At 50.3% G+C, this 20,890-nt stretch overlaps 2 protein-coding genes across 2 annotated transcripts; both read right to left on the reverse strand.

Annotated features, from left to right (window-relative positions):
- Positions 1–442: 442 nt before the first annotated feature.
- Positions 443–6,566, reverse strand: LOC119100208 (major facilitator superfamily domain-containing protein 9). Its single transcript, XM_037223318.1, has 7 exons — positions 6,485–6,566; positions 3,737–3,799; positions 2,959–3,090; positions 2,062–2,191; positions 1,492–1,701; positions 702–1,225; positions 443–517 (listed from the first exon to the last, which is right to left on the reverse strand). Exons 2-7 carry the CDS (start codon positions 3,797–3,799, stop codon positions 443–445), a joined length of 1,134 nt encoding a protein of 377 aa, XP_037079213.1. The 5' UTR covers positions 6,485–6,566.
- Positions 6,567–7,116: 550 nt separating this feature from the next.
- EMC4 (ER membrane protein complex subunit 4) lies at positions 7,117–14,703 on the reverse strand. Its single transcript, XM_037224829.1, has 2 exons — positions 14,428–14,703; positions 7,117–7,946 (listed from the first exon to the last, which is right to left on the reverse strand). Exons 1-2 carry the CDS (start codon positions 14,623–14,625, stop codon positions 7,635–7,637), a joined length of 510 nt encoding a protein of 169 aa, XP_037080724.1. The 5' UTR covers positions 14,626–14,703; the 3' UTR covers positions 7,117–7,634.
- Positions 14,704–20,890: the final 6,187 nt, after the last annotated feature.

Genomic DNA, 20,890 nt, shown 5'->3' on the forward strand with positions numbered 1-20,890 from the left:
CTGAAATTTGTACTGCAGAGGATATTTTACGACACAATGTCGTGTGCAACAAAAATTTCAGGACAATCCTGGTGCCAAAACGGTATCCTGGTGCCAAAACGGTGTCATTCCGTCGCCGCAAGACCACATGATACACATCATGGCAGAAGTTTGTGGCCACGTATTTCTAGGAATTCTTGCCGACCGGATACAACAAAATCCTTTACATCTTGACACATCACCTGAAATGTATACCAACAGGAAGCAAAACACGCAGGGCGGCAACAAATCGGTGGGACACACCACTCGCCCTAGGATGGATCTACTATCCTAGGATGGATAACACGACTAGGATGGATCTTCCAATACGGCGGAAGATCCCCAAACTGTGCTTGAACTTACGTGAAGACACCGGTCTCCACAATCAAAACAAACAACACGTTTCATGTTCTCACAATACTGATCACATGCCCACACAACACGCGCCAGCACTCCATCCCGCCGTGGCCAGCTCTGGACGGCAGCCGCCCAGCTGCAGCTGCCGGCCTCAGGTCGCCGATACGCCCACGAGCGCACGCTCACTGCTGTTTGCGGTGTCGGCCCGCGGCGCGGCGGATGTGCAGCGCCACGAGCAGCGCCACCGCCGCGCAGCCGGCGCCGGCCAGGCCCGGTCCGCGGTCGCTCACCAGCTGCTGGGCGGCGCCGGCGGCCAGCGGCGCCACCAGACGCGCCAGCGCCGCGATATTCTGGCTGGCGCCCATCACCAGGCCGTGGTGCGCCGGCGGCGTGCGGTCCAGCGTCAGTGCCGTGCCGCACGCGCGCAGCGACGACGTGCACGCGCACAGCGGCACGAGCGCCGCCGTCAGCCAGCGCAGGTCGGGTGCCAGGCTGGCGGCCAGCAGGGAGGCGCAGAAGGCGGCTGACGTAACGACCAGCTCGGTGAGCCGGTCGCCGCAGAGCCGCTCCACCGGGCCAATGAGCAGGCCGGCGCCGGCGCTCACCACGCCCTGAAACGACATCAGGTAGCCGAGCACGACCGGCGTCAGCCCATACAGCCGGCTCGCCGTCGACGAGAAGTTGGAGCGGAACAGCAGCACGGCGAAGGCGTAGAAGAAGCGGACGAGCATGAGGTCGGCTGTGTCGGCCCAGCGCACGTCGCGGAAGGAGGCGAGCGACTCGCCCAGCGCGGCGGCGCCGGCCGTGTGCCGGTTGCGCGGGCCGTCGCGGACTAGCAAGCAGGCCAGCACTGCGGGAGAGCGGCTCCGGTCAGCGACGACAGGCGACAGCGCCGTCGGTCGAGAACGCAGCGCTCGGATCAGCGCGCACACGACAGAATAGATCCAAAGCACGACGTGAGATGGCGTGACTGCAATCGGCATAATGCACAGATCACGTCAAAGAGGAGACAAAATCGCAACCGCGACGATGAAAATCATGCTCGATCTCAACACAACAAACAGGCTGTCCAGAAAACACAAATCCATCACTCCGGCAATCCATTTGCCAGCTTACCGAACATGACGCAGAACAGGCTGGCGCAGAGCAGGGTGACGAGCCTAAAGCCGCCGTCCAGCTCCGCCAGATGCCCGCCGATCGGGGGGCCCACGATGAAGCCCATGCTGGAGACGGCGTTGAACCAGCCGATGGCCGTCTGCCGCTCGGAGGGCGGCCGCAGGTCCACCAGCAGCGTCCGGCACAGCGTCTGCGTGTGCTTGAAGCTTCCTGCGGACACAGCAGAGGATGGCCGCAGGTTAGCGCGCGTTTGGCACGCTGCGCCCGACGCCACTGATGGCGATCGCTGTCAGAGGACAACTCATCACAGCGGCTGTCGCCGGAGCGCGATTTGTGTTTACAAACGGCTTGCGGGAAGTAGTGCACGATGGGCAGCCGACGCTGAGAGAACAACGATGCGACGAAACACCCAGTGCCAGCCGAATTCCAGTAACACAAGCACGGCCACACGGCCTCACAAGCACGGCCACATCCAGACGCGACTTGGCCGGTTCCCTGATGAAAAGCATGCCACACTCGCGCTACGCTCCATGACCTCGGCACAGCACAGCGCGGAGTGCCGGATCTCACCGGAGAGCACCCTGGCGATCACGAGCATGATGATGGTCTCCGAGAATGCCAGCACGAGGTAGCTGATGCAGCAGGCGAACAGCGAGACCAGTAGCACCGGCGACCGGCCGTACTGGTCGCTTAAGCTCCCCTGCCAGCGGGAGGTCTGGCCTCACGCACTGGCACGCCGATGCCCAGCGGCAGTGCAGTGCTCGCACATGGGACGGGAGCGGCTGGGTGCCGTCAGCTGTCGGGCTTCTCAGTCTCACCGACAGGAGGGCGGGCTCGGAACTAAACACGGGCGAGTAAGAGGATTGAAATCCCGCAGCTGGGGAACAGCACCAAGCACAGGATGAGCCATGGCCACGACCGAGCAATAATTTGCCATCCCTGTGGCCGGGGCTTACGATGGGTGACGCGTTGTCAACAGGTCTTGGGTTCGCGTCCAGCAGTGGGTGATACACAAGGATCAGTTGACAAATAGCGAAGCAGGGTCACGCTGGCCTGGCACAGGGCGACTGTGGCACAGTTGCATGGCACCATAAGGTCCTCCACGATCCTGTTTGGCAAACCCCACAAAGGCCGCATGGTCCGTTGAAGTGGAATAGCCCTGTTTGGATGATGGGTTCAAAGTTAAAGCAGCCAGCTCTGTCCAGCATTTACTCAGGCCTGATGTCGCTCACGCAGAATTATTCAAAATGCTAGGCGAAACCTTCCCGTGCGGGGGCATACAGCAAAGGGCAGACTCAAAACGGGCACGACTCCGCTTCAAACCGCCTCGGTATTCTCACACTGTGTTCTCTCAAGACGTGCACAGCGCTCATCAAACTGTCAGTGGGTGAAGAGGAGGGTCCCAGCCATGGACGGGGCGTCCATGGCCACGGGGCCAGGGCGACGGCAGCTGGCGCTGCAGCTTACGCAGAGTGGGCTCGAGACGAGCTGCAGGCCACCGTACACGGAGCCCACCAGGCCGTTCAGCATCGGCGACGCGCCCAGACTCTCGCCGTGCGTCAGCATCAACGGCAGGATCAGGCTGATCGCGAACAGGTCCTGCCAGTCGGGCGGCACGTGTCGGGACTCGCACCGGACCCGGAGCGACGGAGCCCCGGCTGAGACGCGCCGGCAACGGACGGTGGCCTCGCCGCGGCGCGCCGCAGCTAAACCCATAAACCCACGGACACGAGCCGCTACCGCGCTTCAGAATATACGGATGTCGCCGTGCATCTGGCAGTTGAGTTGAAGTCAGCGGCTGCCTGTGTTGAGGTCGCTTTATGACAACATAAAATACCGAACTTCTGGATTTACATCACCTGCTGTCATTAGAGGCATCAAATGCTGCTATTGTATGCCGCTGGAAGATGTTTTATGTTTAACATTTCATATCTGATGTAAATGTTCAAGGCATTTTTGTGAGTACTCGTGTCATCAGCCACGTAACGAGTAGCAACTCAGCGATTTTCGGGGGAAATCGGCAAGAGATACCAATTGTCCTTTGCTGTTGGCGCTCAGGTGATCAGATAGTCACATGTTACGGGAGGGGCTACTTTGGTCCCAGGCGATCGCGCAAGGCTAAATGCATCAGCAAGTGCTGGGTAAACATCATGTGGTTTGGGAATGACATCAAATGCATGAAGACAGCTATTGAAAGATACTATTCAGCAGTCAAATGATAAAAGGGACATGCAGCCCTACTTACCAAAAATCCTAAGAAATATGTGCATATCACACATGATGTCTGAGTGCCCCAGCTGGTTTCCATCTGGAAAGGAACAGAGCCTGCTTAGGGTTTTGAGTGGATTGGCAAATGTGCCTCTTGTGACCTGTCTGGTACACCATGTATCAGATTGCTTGCTGCCAGCTGCACGACATTTTTAAAAAAGGAAATGTGACAGATTCTTTTGCAAGGCTAACTTCAGGCTCACAGGTCTTGCTAATGATTGCTTTCTAGAGAGACCCTTTGTTATAAAAAAATGTGACTACCACTCCCTTAAAACAATTCACTTTCAATAGACATGCCCAATCACTTCAACATGTCAAACAATGCCTCGACTCAGCCATCCCCATTTCATCTGAATTCCTGGCCAGCTGCTACCTGGCCATCGCAGATGAGTCATATAAGCGGGGCTCCCGGGCGCAATCCCACACGTCTGCTTCACGCAGTGTTCGTCGATTCAAGAATAATAAATACAGAGACCAATTGTGGGGTCTGACAGCACTGTGACACCATACTGGCACTGCCTGAATGACACTGCCTGTCTGACACCATACTGAATGAACTTTGTAGGGCGCCTCCGAGACTCTGAAGTTCCCCGCGGACGGAGCCGCGGCCAAAGACAGCAGTGGAGGCCACGGGTCGGGGCTAGGTGCTCTCGACACGCTGCAGCGCCCCAGAGTGGAACAAAGAGCGGAGTCCTGAGATACTGCATGGCGTGAACGGACATCGCCAGTCCAGCGTCCGGTGGTTGAGATTAGACACCCCTGATATACCGCGGATCCGTCGGTGACTGGACTCGAGCGACCCTGAGACGACGCCGTGGTGCTGGCTGTGATCAGCAACAGGCACCCCTGAGCTACTGTGAGCGGTTGTAACCAGGATTGGCCACGCTGCAACAGTGCGGTCCCCACATGATCACATACAGGTGTTCATGAAACACCGATGTGTCTCATAGTCGTGGTTAGGCACCTAAGCGGTGAGACAAAATAGTGCTCTCTTGAGAAGGACTCGGCAAATATGAGGCAATGCAGCAATGCATGCAGGTATTTGGCAATCTTTAGTCACACCAGTGACCTCAGGCCTAGGTATAATGGTGCCCTGTGGCCCAAGCCTAGGGAGGCAGGGAGATAATTCTCAAGCTCCACAGGAGAGCCACCAAGCTGAAGTAGAAGAGTGCCCCTGGCATGAAAGAAAACATCCCCAAGCTGAGGAGGGGGGGGGGGGGGGGAGGCACCCCAAGTTCAGGTAGGACAATAGAGCCAGACCCAGGTATTGCTAGGGCATCTGAGATTTGACTGCACAGATAACCATGCCACAAGCCTGAGAAGGAAGAACATTACTCTGGGTGCAATAACTGCAACTGAGGAAGGATACCATTTGGCACCAATTAGTGGGCATCACAGAATTCTGAAAAAATATACTCAAGCAAAGGCCATGAATGATAATTCTAGCAAATGAAACCCTTCATTCACAAAATATTTCTGGTCTGGAGCATTGCCTGACCTTCCAACCCTACTCATTATGCTGAAAGAACCATCAAGGGCATTGCCTGCAGCATCCCTAAGAACTCAATAGTGCTTTAGCAAAAATTTTATCAGTGCAGTCAGCATATTTTATGATGAAAGCAAAATGTATTGATAATTTTTTCATTGTTTAGATTTCTGGGACCTATGTACAAAGAAGCACTTGTTGATAGGCCCCAACAGTGCATGCTATTTGCTTACCAAATACAATATGACATATGGGGATCCAAAATAGTATATACTTATGCACTAAACAGCCAGGCATAGCTCAAAAACTGTATTGAAAAGTGACCAAATCTGCAACAGTCCCAAAATCTCAAGATGTTCCATGACTGATAATGTTCATTGTGTTGTGCACATTGGGTCATTAGCTAGGGGTACAATGCATAGTCATTCAGCATCACAGGAGAATAATATGGCCAGATGTCATAGCTGGAAATGCAAGCCTTTAAAATGTAATTCACTTCTAAATTAGGCCATAGCATTGTCACTGTGCAATATATATAATACATGCATATAAAGTGGCATGCCTGCTTACTGAGGCTAATTTATGAGTAAAATCTACAAGTCCTCATGGTGGACCAATGAACCAGTACAACAAAATGTTCACCAAACTTAGCTGCTCTTGGGACCAGACTGGCTGTTCATTGGTAATGTTTACATGCAGCAGCACATTTAATTGGCTTTCATTCTATACCTACAGTTGAAAAAAACGAGCCCACACACAGTACAGAGACACACACACACATATGCCTAGATATGCAGTTTAAGTCAATGACTCATTGATTTCAATCAGATTTCAGTATTTAAGTAATAAATAGCATTAACATTTTCAGACTATTTGCACATTGATGTGTCATATATTCTACTAATGGAGAGCCCTGAAAAACTAAGCTTTAGAAATTTCCAAAAAACATGGTTGGTTGATCGCTTGCTGCAGAGTAATCCATAGGTAGTGATAGAAAACATGTGTAACTTATTGGTCAGCATGCAACTTTCAAATTAACACAAACCTAAGCTGGGCCAAAAACCCAGTATCATGCCTGCAGTTACAAATCTTTACATCTTACATCTCATCACCTTTTACTTTTACATCTTGTGAGGGAATACGTAGCAAAACACACAAACGCTTCCCCTTATTTAATCCAGAATTCACCCCCATTCCACGGGTACGCTGAGATCGAGACGTGGTCCGTTATAGGCTTACTTTTTACTACGAGGTCACACACGTTTGCTATATAGTTTTTCACCTAGATCTCGACTTGGCCCACCAAACATGTGACGTGTCCTGTTCTAGCTGTTATTGCCATATTTTGTCCCATTTGCGCGATATTTGGAAGAGCCGGTGTCTCGGAATATCGTCAACTAAATTAGATAAGGAGGACCATTAACATTCATGGATCCCTGCAGCGTGTGTTCCCCATAGTAAGAAATTTGCGAGCGTAATGAAGTGATTTCCCAATTTTGACTGTTTTGATAAAGTTTGTTCATTTAACCACACGAGCATCCACATTAACCACCAAGCCAGCACTGTGATATCCAGTTGTCCGCCTGCAAGGAGGCACCTGTCTTTGAGCCCGAAGCATTTTCATTCATAACACCGTACACTCTTGACTGTTGTCTCGAGCTCTTCATGGAGTGTTAAGTATAAAATTGATTAAGATGAACAGCCTCAGGGAGCGTTTGCTGTTGATAAATGTGCCTTCATTGTAGTCATTCACTGAGGCGTGGTTGTAAGTCGGTCGAATTCATTGCATGGCAGGTGCCAGCGTTTGGCATCAGAGTGAGCAAAGTAAGTCCGCCTATGTTCATCGCGGCCGGTTATTTGATGACTAGGACTTGGACAGCTCGACATGTATTTCCAAATTTTTGTCAGTTGTTTTGCTTGGTATCAGCACAGATAAACAATGCATTATACGTACGAGCCACTGCGCTCATAATTACCCACCACGGCTCTCAAGAGGTTACAAAACCTGGCCGCAGTCCGCAGTCCGCAGTCCCGAATCCTTCAAGACCGCAGCGGAGCCATGGAGATGTCAGCGTCAGACCGACGACCTCAGTCGGGGTGGGCATCCCGGCCAGATCATCATGAGCATCAGTATCCAAGAACAGCGCGTGATGGCATTTAATAAAAAAAAAACGCCCAAACTTTACTGCAGAAAAAATTACATAAAGGAGCCCGACGATAGTTATGCCACAAACCAAACAATCACGATACTGTACATAACACACAAATCAAACATGAATATCCATAGGCACACCTCTAACTTCACAGAGGCGCGCACTCACAAATTCCGCACGTGACGTACCTACAGCCCCCCTCCCTCCCCCCCCCCCCGAGTCCGCACACACGCGCTTCACATCTTGACACCGCCGAAGGCGAACTCCATTCGCTCCTGGGGCTCGACGAAGGCCAGCCAGTCGGAGGCGTGCGTGGGCAGCAGGCCCATCGACTGGCACTTGTACAGCGCCAGCCCGATGCTGGCCAGGATGCCCACCAGGTACACGAGCCGCTGCAGGATGGCGTGGTCGCCCTCGATCATCTTGAACGTTTGCTGGATGGAGAAGAGCGCCTTCACGGTGCGAAGAAGCATCATCCCGATCATCATGATCGGGAAGATCGATATGGAGTCGCCGGCCATGTACATGATGAACAGGTTCATGGGTATCTGTAAAGTGCGTAGACAGACATAAATACAAACGCCTGGCGTGTTCCTGGCCGTATCGGAGGCAAGGTGAAAATCCACCCGAACGTGTTGCTTAGTTCATGGTTCACCATTTGGTCTTGCAAGGGAGAGTGTATAATTCCGCAGCCACGTTTTGCTTTCCTTTTCTGACGCTGCCATCTCCAAGTTTAAACTCAAACAACAAATGATGAAAAATCACCGCACCAGCACTTCCATATCCACCCAACTTGGTAAGACAACGAACCGTGATCACCTTTTATCGTTTGGAATTGAAGCATGTCTTAAACTAAAAGATATGCGATTTGACACGTGAGGTATAAAGGAGATGTTCAAAATTCATGCGACTTTCTGAAATAATGCATCTCAGATCGCTATACGCAGACAAATCCATTACCAACCGTCCTTCCCGGTGACCAAGTTCCTGGGCTTGAAAGCGATAACCTTGGGGATCTCTCGTTTATGCCATGCATTTCACATTATACCATGACATCAGATGCGACGGCATAGACAGGCAACAACATCCCTCAGTGTCAAGCACCACCGCAGCAGCTCAATGGAGCAGCCCCGGACACTATGACCAGTACAGCGCAGAGGGGTCGGATCGCGCCCCGAACACCCCTGTTGTGGTTCCTCTTTGAGAGTCAATCGGCAACAGCCTGAACAGCCGGCCTGAAAGGGCGGCCGCCATGTTGCAACACTGCGAAAACGTTAAGTGAAAAATCGTCACTCGAACTGAAACTGACCTGTTTAGAACGTGGACTAAATCTTTGCAACAAGCTTCACTTGGTGAACTCAGGTTCCAAAACCATCCATGCAAAGCATTTTGCCAACTAAAAAAGAGAAAGAAGACATGCAGCTTGGACTAGAGCTGATGCCGTTGAGCCCGTTCAAGTAGCTCACTGGCTCAATGCGACTTCCATCGGCCAATCATGACTGAGAGCACAAGTGTGATGTCCCCGACTCGATCGGTTACGTCACGCGCACACCACGCAATGGCCTGAGTCCTGTTTTACAATTTTACAACCTCCAGCCCAGAGGTCTTCGACAAAAACATCGCGGAAGCATTATCGGCGTGCTTTCCGTAATAACATTAACATTCACACCTCTAGTCAGTTTCCAAGGTGAGACCCCTTTCTTTGCAACATACTGAACACATTGCCATGCTTTATGGTCGCCCCAATCAATATCACTCTTCATTATTACACTAACACCTTAGCAGTCTACGTAGACCCTTACACACTCTCCGCATCATTCATTTTTCCGCAACACTTCTGAGCCTGGACTTCAGTTTTAGAATAGGATTAAAGAACCTGGGCTTGCGCTCTCAATGCAGCTTTCTTCATTACGTGGATAGCTTTGATGAGCAGACCAATATACCTTCAGGCCAGGTCGAAATCGACTCCAAAGTCAACCGAATTTTCGTTAGGATAGGATGAAATCAATTCTTTTCACGCTTTTTTGTGAGCTAAGTTCATCAAATCATCGGCGAGACGACTCAAATAGAAATGTCAGCTTCAGGACACATTCGTGGCCTGACAGCAACGTGTGAACAAATGGATGATAGCTGGCTTTAACTATATCGCTTCAAAAACACGCCCTTTGTATGGGTTTTTAACATGCCCGTAGGACTGGTCACCTCTTAAACCGACGTCAGCGGAATCGACATCGTCGGAATGCACTTTGGAGTTCTTCCTTGAGTCGGAGTCGTAGTTGCCTCCAAGCGGTGCTGTGCTTACCGTAGTCAGTCAAAATGAATCTCACGCGCTCCGAGTATGAGTCAGGGAAGAGTCCGACGAGGAGGAAGCAAGCACAGGCCTGGTCATGAGCCATGCGACCCTCACCGGGTCATTTTCGCACGTACCAGGCCGGAACCTCGGCAGCCCTTCGCGCTATAGTCCATAATCGAGCTACAGCCAGGGGGAAACAACCCAGTAGATCGCTCCACGCCTGATACGTGCAATATCTAATTTCAGCTGTCCGAGTCAACCCGTGGCCTTCCAGGTCGGGTCAACCTTAGCCCCCAGACAGACGAGGAGGAAGTGTTGCAACTTTTCGGCGCACGGAACGGCACGGTTTCGGCCAGTGGACAATAGCGCGTTGTTAAAGGGTGCGTTCCACGTTTGCACGGGGTTTGAGATGAACCAGACATCTTGGAGATCATTCGGTGCAGATCGCAACCCTGCCCTTCTTCAGACCCCAACTCCTCTAGTTGCTGAGCTACACGCCGGCGCGAACATGTGCGGACTATTTTAGGGAGACTTTTTCAGGGTTACCCAGGGGCAGCTATGACGTCAAAATAACATCATTTAAATCCTGCCGCTCCATTAGCCACGCGGCGATCAAGGCCAACAAAATAAAATTGTCGGTCGTTCATATCTAGCGTTCGTGAGCACGCTTTCCAGAAATAACGGCCGTCAATTCGTCTTAAATCAGTGTTGTGTTTGATACGATGCCGTAATCAAGCAATGACGTATTAAGGATATTTATAAAAAAAGAGGCAATGTGTTGCCTAGAGCAGCCCTTTACCCTAAAAAGCATACCAATAATTACAAGTGGGCTTATGTCATCATATCTTTAATATCCCTAAATGTGGAACATACCATTAATCAAAATATCACACCACTTCCTACGCTGACGGTTATTGTTGTAAGGGCCTTCAACTTACGCTGCCGAAAAGCTGCACCAGGGCCTTTATTGCTTATTGCAAGCTCAGGAGCAGACTCATTGCTAAAAGAAGTCAAACCCACTCTAAGCTCAAGCAAGGTGATTGTGGGCACCTGACATCGCGTGACCTTGAAAAGTGATCAAAGGATGATACGCGACCAACGAGCTTGGTGGCCATCATTCCGCACCGGTTCGGGCTTAAAGATCTCATGCATTGCAACTGACCAGGGCAAACATCTGGCTCCGAATGACACCAGTTGTGCATGCCATGGCGCAGCCCCCACCAGTTCTGATTTTTATCATAGATCGCAACGCCCTCGTAGTAATAGTCACAAGGTGTTTAGACGAAGTGTGAAAGGTGAAGATCATACCAGTGGTAATAATTTCCCATTTAGCACCGACACGGACATTATCGCCTACAAACAGGTAATTTTATAAATGGGTTAAACTAGTCCAATGCCGATCTACGACTCATTTGTGAGAAAGACTGAAAAAAATGAGACTATTATGATCCATGTGCCAGTACAATCCACCCTCCGCCACCTCCTCATTCCTCCTTCATTCTGCGTCCTCGTGACGCCCCGTTTCTCTAAGGCCCTATCTATCCAGGGCACCTCCAGGGCAGGGCTGTATGTGCCGGCCATCAGTGGGATAAGTGCTCCTGGTGGGCCCCGTCCGAGCGCCGACCACATACCCAATATACGGGCCCCTGTGTCCAATCTGAACCAAACCAAAAGACACCGTCGTTTGCGCTACTTCACGCCTCTAACATTCTGCCCAATGCTTCGGAATGACCACGACCGACCGAACAAACCTCTCACAGCCAAGCTCCAAAACACCGACGCGTTTGAGCCAGGATAATGATTCTAGTCGTGGAATCCTCCTGCCTGTATTCTTAACATCACAAGTCAGACCATTGAAACCAACAGAACTTTCTGTCGTTCGTCACAGTTCCCTCGAAGTACCTTCATCTCTGACCTGAACTTCTGGGTCGAGACCGGATGGTACATTAGTCACACGAACGCGTTCCAAGACCGGGACAACCAGCAGGGATGAGGGGTGGATGGGTGCGGGGGGGGGGGGGCTTTACCCGACAGCCCGCAGGGCGCCGCAGCACTGAAACAACAGGAACATTGCCTCGTCTCACAAAGTTCAGAAACGACCCGTTCCAGCTAAACGCTATACGATAAAAACTGCGGAAGGCTTAATGTCCAGGGCTGTAAGTATGTAACCCAAGGGATGGTAGGTTTAAAAACAAAAGAGATTGGGGGTGCCAGTAATGTAGTGGTTAACGCGTCTGCGTTAACCACTGCGCGTCTGGGAAACCAGAGATAGGGGGTTCGATTACTCGCGGTGCCCGCCCTTCCTGCCAGGGTGAGACGCAGGGACGCCACATAGCCTCCACAGCTGAGTGTGTCGTTAAGCCCCAATGACAATAACGACGAGGGCGATCCGTTTTAGGATAGTACCCGTACACAACGCATCTGTACAGAGGATGACCAGATAAAGTACGTAATAAATGCGTCGAGGGGAGAAACGTGCTCACACCTTGTTTGATATCGCCTACAGTCAAGTGAATAACGTTACGACCCTGTCTTCTTTGCTACTTTGAGGATTACTTACACAAGCATCTCATTATAATGTATATATATATATATATATATATATATATATATATATATATATATATATATATATATGCATATGTGTGTACATGTGTACATAACATTCTGAGTCTTTTGCTGCTTTCTAGGTGCATATTGAAGGGTTTGTGTGTAAACTCTGTTTATTTCTATGCAAGGGCTTTATCTGGGCACGTTTAAGGTGCTTTTTGTGACTACACCCCTTAAGGATCAGTGGGCGAGCACAGGCCAGTCATGCAATAACATAGATTTAGCCAACATATGGGCACCGTTCCATTCTTCTCACAATGTAACCATAATTTCCAGGATGGGACGTACCATGGACATTTGAGATCCCTTCGATCCACAGGAGATCCGTCCCAGAGGAGCACCCGAACAGTGCGGGTCCATGAGGGGGGTCATAGCTAGACGCACTCGGGAATGCCTGAACAAAGCAGGGGCAGCGTCACCTTCTAAAAGGCAACGGGTAAATACAGGGGCCGAAATAAGATTACAGAAGCATATGATGTTTGCTGCTTTTTGCCATAAAACATTTAATTACTGCTGGTATAGTGTTCCTCACAACACATATTTCTATATCCCACCGCACGTACTATCAATATGATCAAGCCCGGCCACATTTCTTGGCTTTGGTAAGGGGAGACCTCGTCCGGGGCAGTTGTGGCCGTTTCGGAACACTGAAATGAGGGGGAGAAGTGAGCAGTAATGTATGACAAATGTTAATGATAATGTTGCTATCAGAGTTACAAACTAGAAAACTTTTTTTGAAAACAATCTGTAGATACTTGTTGGTCATTCTTGTCACATTGGGAATGTCACCATTGAGCATACTTACTTGATGCCTAATTTCCTGCCCGTTGACCCACTTTTACAGTCAGCCCTTCGCCACCTGATGAGCGGGGTATACAATGTCACACCAAGTCGCCAAAGATGCCTGTTTCTTTGCCATCAAGCACGAAGATCATCACACAAAGTATGGCTGTGCCAATATTCCAGGGTGTTACAGTTTGACACTTCCTGTGGTCCCTCAAACACCCTTCTGGAAAATGTTAATGGCTGGCTGGGTGAATGAGGGTAAACATATTGCATACCAAAAATTCTGCTGCCATTCAGAAGTTAAATTATCATGCATTGATCAGAATTTGCAGTACATTGCTATATTACCCAAAACTAAAAGAGTTTTTTGGAAAAACAATATTTTCATCAATCAAATCATCATCAAAAATCAGTTCTTTATGTGGCTTATGCACTTTATGCACTGACTCCAATAAATGCAGCAAATCCAGGAAATACAACTCATCAAGCCTGTCTGGCTTTGGAGGGCATCAGGTGAAGAATGAAGATTACTATCGATGGTCAGCATTAGCTGACTCATCTGTGCCCTAAACATGCATCACAAATTACCATATTTCTTCCTGAGATAAAAAAAACAAAATTTGAAGTGTGAGCAGCCTCAATATTGGAGAATTATTTCAAATTGTGATTTCATGTATACATGTGATGTGCGTCACTTCTTCATAGTGTACTTTCTCTGGGATTTGAGCCTTATGCATTTATGACAAGTTAACAGTTTCATACACTGAGCAGCAAGGATTACTAACTCAGTCTGCAAAACATAACAGATTTCAGGAGGCTCTCATAGGGCAGAAATAGGGCAAATATTCCTTTTGGGCAAGAATCCCTCACTTAGGATAGTAATTGGTATAAAAGTACAATTCATAAAGGCATGGACAGCCCAATGGCCAAATGAACCACCTTTGTTGGTTCATTCAACCATGATGCCCTGTCAGGCTGTGCTCAGCAGCTTATGCAATGCCTCATTGCCAGAGATCAATCAATTACCCTGACATGCCAAAAAATGATGCCAGCATGAGCACAACATCTTTTACTTTTGCTTTACCACAATTCATTTCAGCCAGCTTCAGCTGATTGCACTGGACAGGTGAACCCGGCACAACGATTGCAAGCAAAACAGGCCATTATCAGTGTTGCTGGTTGCAGACAACTATGAAGACCTATACCTACAAGACCAATGGTACCTGGTCTCAGCAGAAATGCTTGCAGCCCCATTTGGAGTAAGATCAGATTGACCCCATATCTTTCAACTGGCTGCCACCTTTTGGAGACCAGACAGTGAATGATCACAATGTTCTCACCTGCTTCAGTGGAGAAAGAGCAAGGTCCCATGCCCGCTTGATAACCAGGCTAGGATCATTAGCCTTATTCGCCTCTGTGGTCTGGTTTACTGACAAACTGTAGCCAGGTGGCGATGGCAAGTCCGCATTTCTCTCTTTGCCTTTAACCGTAAAATCTAAAGCCCAACGAGACCCTTTGCCTGCTACCGCCTTCGACATATTATCAGAAATGAAGACAGTTTCGGAAAACAGTCCTTCGACTGTTATAGCAACACGTCCGCCCCCACCCACCAACTAATTCGGGAACAGTGAAATGCGAAAGTGCGTAGGACTCAAGCCGATTCTGTATCAAACGCGCCATGACAGTAAGAAGCAGTTTCCATAAAGTACTACTATATTTATCCACGCAGTCAGCCCCCACTATTTAGGCAGTGCGCATACACCCTCCAAAACGTGTTTTGGAGGGTGTGTACGCACAGCCTATGATTTTTGCATTTGAAAACGCGTTAAGAATTGCGCTACGAGGTCCAATACCAAAAAAAGGCGTGACCTGGGTCATTTTAATTTAGTGACCTTCTCTGACCATTAAGAAGTCCGTGCAATATGTCTGCTGCGGCTACTGTTATCAAGATATTCAAAATACGTCTCAGAGAACATTTCATAAGGCAAGCTCACCAGAAAAAACAGGTCCGTTTTGACCTCTGTGTGACCTACCCACCCCAACCATTGGTCATGGAATGTGTCGTAATCGTAAACTGATTCTTTATCGCCTTAGAAACTGTTTCAGAGTACATGGCTTCGCCTAACACTCCGTTGTACCGTTCCAGAACACGGCCCGTATTTGACCTGCCATAGGTCAGCAGCCTTAGAAGGCACATCTGATATTCTATACAAAAAGATCCGCCATTCAATTAGCTATAGATATCCAAAGTCTGTCGCGGCTCCTCAGCGTCGTTAGAGAATTGTTCTGCAGACTCCTTCGGGGGGGGGGGGGGGCATATTGACCCCCAACCACGCGCGTGTTAATATGTCTCACTGCATGCGAACACTAAATAAATTCACGTAAACATTACTATCAAGCAGGCTCAAAACTGTCAAAACTGTAAATGTCGTGCATAATTTTGTTAGCCTGCGGCGCACTTAACTTGCTCTTCAGTGAAAAGCAAGCTTTTAATAGTGCCCCTCCCGTCGCGTAATCCTGTGTACGTCCCTGTAAAGAAATATAGCGTAACTTGGAACCACGAGTTCTCAAAACCATTGGGATATGCAATGCCGTTGAAAAGGCTTTACATCTGCCCTGTGAGAAGGAAAACATTTGATGTAGTAAGAAGAAAAACGTTCCCAAAAATGTTGGGGATACAAATACAATTTTGGGTCCAGTCTTTCTGTGCAATATCATATGCACAATGCTACTAATTTTCCGATGGGTTGGAGATGCAGCCTGCGGAAGCCTTCCATCGTACAGAAAAGCTACATGTGTACTGAAAATGATGCTCATTCATACATGCATACTTGTGTTTTATTCATAGCCTCACCACACTAGGAATATTGTATGTCAGAGACATGTCTACCATAATACATATTCAAAGCAAACAAATCACGCGATTATCACCGTACGACATGCAGCTAGCAAGACAGACCCCGCCCCCCCCCCCCTCCCCCCGCCGTAATGCAAAACTACTGGACCGGTATGGTAGGAGTTCGATATGGCGAAACACTGGAAAAACTTCAGCGGTGTATATGTATGTCTCAAATTACGTCATACAGCATGCATATGTAATTCTCACAAATGCTTGAAGCACGGATCTCGTAGAAATGCAATGCAGCCAAGCTTTTATATATGCCCTGTGTGTGGAGATGTCTATGGCGCAATTTTCAGCTTCAAAAATGGTCATCGCATTGATCGAAATGTTGACAAATCGACGAGCTTTCGCAATGATAAGACAGCACTACTAGCCTTGTCGCTCATAATACTTAACCTTCTTGTGATTTAGAGAAAGAAGGTATAGATATATTGATATCTCGGGTACGTCTTTAGCCAAACGAATGTCAGTAGATATCACTACCGAAATTCGTTTCGATAAAAGCATGTAGCCGAAACATCAATCAATCAATCTCTCCTTTCTCCCGGCTATTCTACGAGGAATAAGGCAGACAGTACCGTCTTACCTACATGCGTGATATACCTCGCAAATGCTCTTGCAATGACTATTGACAAACTAATGACAAATGACTATTGCAAGGGTTTCCCAGGTTACCAGTTTCCTTCGTTTTGTCAATGAAGAACAGGCCCCGACCACTTTGATACGATAAATGAGCCACCTACTGCAGTGACAGCCCCTGGTATGGTCTGCTCACCTTCAAACCGACAAACATCTGACACCAGCGATCCAAGTATTCAACACGGCCGTAGATCTTGAAGCGACCGGAGATTCGGAGAATGTTGCTTGCAATCTGCACTGACCATTAAGTTTGGAAAATCATACGTCAGAGCCAGCGCTCATATTCACAGACACCTCGGACTACGTAAACCCATTTGGGCTCTACGGACGGTTTCCTGGTCCAATCCCACCACCCGCAACGTGTGCCTCTTAACCGCATGAAGGATCCTGTGGCTATGCTGTGCTCCGAGCAGTGGCGGCGCAGTCCGCTGTTGTCGCACGCACCCAGGCTCTCTCGTGCTCTGTGAGCCTCGCACCAGGTCAAGCTCAGCTTGCTGGTCCACTTCCACTCGTCCTGGCGGCGCTCCCCTGGCGTCCACATGCGCAGGGGACCTTAAGTAGGCCAGTCTCTTCGGCCTCGGTCGCAGCTGGTGTTGTGGTCAGTTCGCGGGGGGAGAAAGGATCGGCTGTGATGGAAGGCTGTAAAAGGAGACGACAGTACCCATGTTAAAAGTTGGATTGAGGTGAACATGTAGTAATGACCATTCAGCATTGACGTGAAATAACAAGCGACATATGTGAGGAAAGTTTGGTCATTTGAATTATTTTCAAAATGATGAAGATGACGCAGCACAAAAAATAACAACGAAAAGCGACCAACGGTTAAGGTTCATCCGATCGGCGTTCGTGGTGCACAACCAATCAACGCATACATTCGCGCATTCAGCTGAATTCTGACAGCTGTTCTTTCTGATTGCACCAGCCACTTGAAACTGCTGCGCGCGTCGTGACGTTCATTCATTTCGGCGACAGGTTTTCATGCAATGTGCACGAAACATATGTCTAGTTGTAATCGGGAATCATAAGACCATCAGAATTTTACGACAGATGAGTGAATGTTTCCTTTATACTTGCAGCACATTTTCTAATACTCACTTTCATGTCAGAAACCCAATCACATTATTTCACTGTACAATGCAAATAATATGGATATTGGTAATGAGTATTCAACTGGCACCCAAACGGAGCTGACAAAGCTAGTTTCATGACGAAGGGAAAACTCATTTTACCGCTGAGATGTCAGACTGGAAGATCTTGATCTTGCCGACCTGAAGTTTAACTTCCCAGCTCGCAAATGGAGCTGAATGCCGTCGCCGAAATGGTAAGGGCCGGAGCCAGTGGTAGCAGACATAGAATGACAAGTCCAGGTGTAAGGAGACATCCGGGTCAACGAGAGCAGTTCTGATGTCGTCCGTTATAGTACAGAGGGCTTCGACGTCGAGGGAGGTCCGGGTTCTCCATGCACGACAGACTTAGAAGAAAAACTACTACCACTCTGTCCTTGTGCTCTGCGGGAACGCTTCTCAACGCGACGGCGATCAAAGAGGTCCATTGAGGGTAGCCGTGACTGTTGACCTTCTGTTCACACTCAAAGCCTTCACAAACAGCTGGTGACACACAACGGTAACCAATGACGACGGTCACGCCCCCTGGAACGCCAATTATGGGTGGCGGCTCCGATGAAGAGCAGCCTCAACGTCGGAGGCCTGAGCAAAGGTCTGAGCTGCCGGCCAGTCAGTATCTGGCGCGTGGGGCACCGTCATGTCAGGGTCCGCCCAGTTGTCAGGGTTCGTCCGTGTGTCAGGGTCCGCCCGGGTGCCAGGGTCCGCCCGGGTGTCAGGGTCCGCCCAGTTGTCAGGGTCCGCCCGGGTGTCAGGGTCCGCCCAGTTGTCAGGGTCCGCCCGGGTGTCAGGGTCCGCCCAGTTACCAGGGTCCGGCCGGATGCCAGGGTCCGCCCAGTTGTCAGGGTCCGCCCGGGTGCCAGGGTCCGCCCGGGAGTCAGGGTTCGCCCAGTTGTCACGGTCCGCCCAGGTGTCAGGGTCCGCACCGGATATCAGGGTCCGCCCGGATATCAGGATCCCCCAGTTGTCAGGGTCCGTACGTTTGTCAGGGTCCGCATCGGGTGTCAGGGTCCGCCCTGATGGCAGGGTCCGCCTAGGTGTCAGGGTCCGCACCGGGTGTCAGGGTCCACCTGGGTGTCAGGGTCCGCCCGTGTGTCAGGGTCCACACCGGGTGACAAGTCATGTGGCCAGGTCAGCTACAGCGGCGCCGGCCTGCTGATCTAGCTGGAGTCAACTAGCTTTCCGGCTTCGGGGCTTTCGGCTCGTTTAAAAGAACGTCAACTTCACTAAAATGCCTTAAGGAAAAAGGGTACTCATGAAAGACCATAATTCAAAAGCCAATTCAGCTCGGTTACGTGTATCTTATTGGAAGACGGTGGATCGGGAAGGTGATTTACAAGCAGTGCATTCGGCTGCCGGCGTCTGCACCTTTCTACCTGTTTGCCATCGCCCAATGTGTCGGTTCAGTCCACCGCATGGCGCAGCCGTGACTGGTTTCGAACAATGCGACGCCAGCCGCTGCCCGGTCGGCTACTGGCGCGCGTTTCGGTCTGAGACTGTCGAGATCTCTGAGTAATTCGTGAACGGCAGTGAGAGATCCGCGTCTGGCTTCGAACCTTCTGGTTGAGTTGTTTACGTTGCTAATTTCCCGTGCTGATGAAACCGGAAATCGGATGGCAGAGGTAGATTTTGGTCATAGCTCAATAGCGCGGCAAATTCATGCCTGGCCAACAGCTCAGAAGCATGTGCCGTGATAACATGCCGACAGAGCTAAAATAGGTGCTTGCTTTTGACACCTGTATGACTATGCAACAGTAGCTGCGAAGGTCCGAAGCACTTGAACGGCGCGACTGGTGGGGGCGGGTCCGATCGCTGGAGCTGCTCTTTCAGTTCAGCTGACGTCACCCTGCGGCCTCGTCCGTAATGCCAGCGAGAGCGGACACACCTTCTCATTCCGCCGTTTCAGAGCTCAGCAACAAGCGCTGATTCGCACGCGCCGCGGTCACCTGAGCCTCTTCTGAGCAGAGCGAGCGCGGCCTCCCCGCCACTGCTGCCGGCCGACCCGACCGCCGCCCGCGGCGGCCACCTGCGGCTGCGGCCGGGGGCGGCTGCGCCCGGCTCCGGTGCACCGGCCGGCGACCTGCACGGCCGCCGTGTGTGCCCGTATTGATCGCGGACGCCGCACTGTGCAGCTTATAAGGCGGCCTCGGACTGGCGACGCCACACTGCCGGCCGCCGCAGCCGCTGCCGGCCCCGCTGGCCGGCCGCTCCGCCCCATCGACAGCCGCAGGTCAGTGCGAGGTCAGAACGCGGTGCCGGTCACGGCGGCCGGCCGATCCCCTCCCCTCCCCGCCCCACCCCCCTCACCGGCACGCCTCGCGTAATGGACGTGCTGCTTAATATGCGCAGCGTACGACAGCCAATATGAATCGGCCATTCCCTTGTCGGAGCTTGGCTGTGCCAGTTGTCGTTGACCTTTCGTTAAAGAAGGTAACGTGTTATTTTTCCATTTCACGACCCCAAGAAACTGTTATTACTCTTACCTAAATACAAGTGAGGTAACGTCGTGTTTGCATTCGCCTTACCAGCCCTAGTATGCATCTTCTCTGAGCTATCAAGGCAGCTCGAAAGCCGATTGGTACCTTAGTCATTCGTAACAAGCGGCGTCACATTACCCTCACACTTGCAAACAACTAATCTGCTATGCGTCTTGTCTTGACCTCCCAAACGAAACCTTTAAATGGCCATGCGTGCGTTTGGAATGACCAATGCCATGCCATGTTTGGAAGTAGATGGCATGCGTGAAGTGCACGAGCGAAGCATGGAAGTGAGAGATGTATTTGATGCGTAATGAGCAAAAACCGTATAAAATGACATATGCACAGCACATTTTACATCTGAAAAGTCATAAGCCAATGTCCGGGTGTTTCACGTGCAAGACATCACTCTCGATTTCAACAGATATGTAATGCTAAAAGGACCTTGAAAGAGACACTGAAGTCGACTGTGGAACAACTACTATTCATAAAGCAGCGTCTGGCCGAAGAGTCACCTGCTATGTGTAGCATACATGTTCTCATGTGGCATTGTAAGCTCCTCAAAATACCGACTTCATCCGTTGATTGTTTAACCGAAGTCCGTAAAGACCTAGCGAGTAGTGCCGGCGTGGTTACATCCCATCGCTTCTCTCAATACAGTAGT

Source organism: Pollicipes pollicipes, unplaced genomic scaffold (assembly GCF_011947565.3).
Source record: "Pollicipes pollicipes isolate AB1234 unplaced genomic scaffold, Ppol_2.1 Scaffold_4881;HRSCAF=5763_pilon_pilon_pilon, whole genome shotgun sequence".
Taxonomy (NCBI): Eukaryota; Metazoa; Arthropoda; class Thecostraca; order Pollicipedomorpha; family Pollicipedidae; genus Pollicipes; species Pollicipes pollicipes.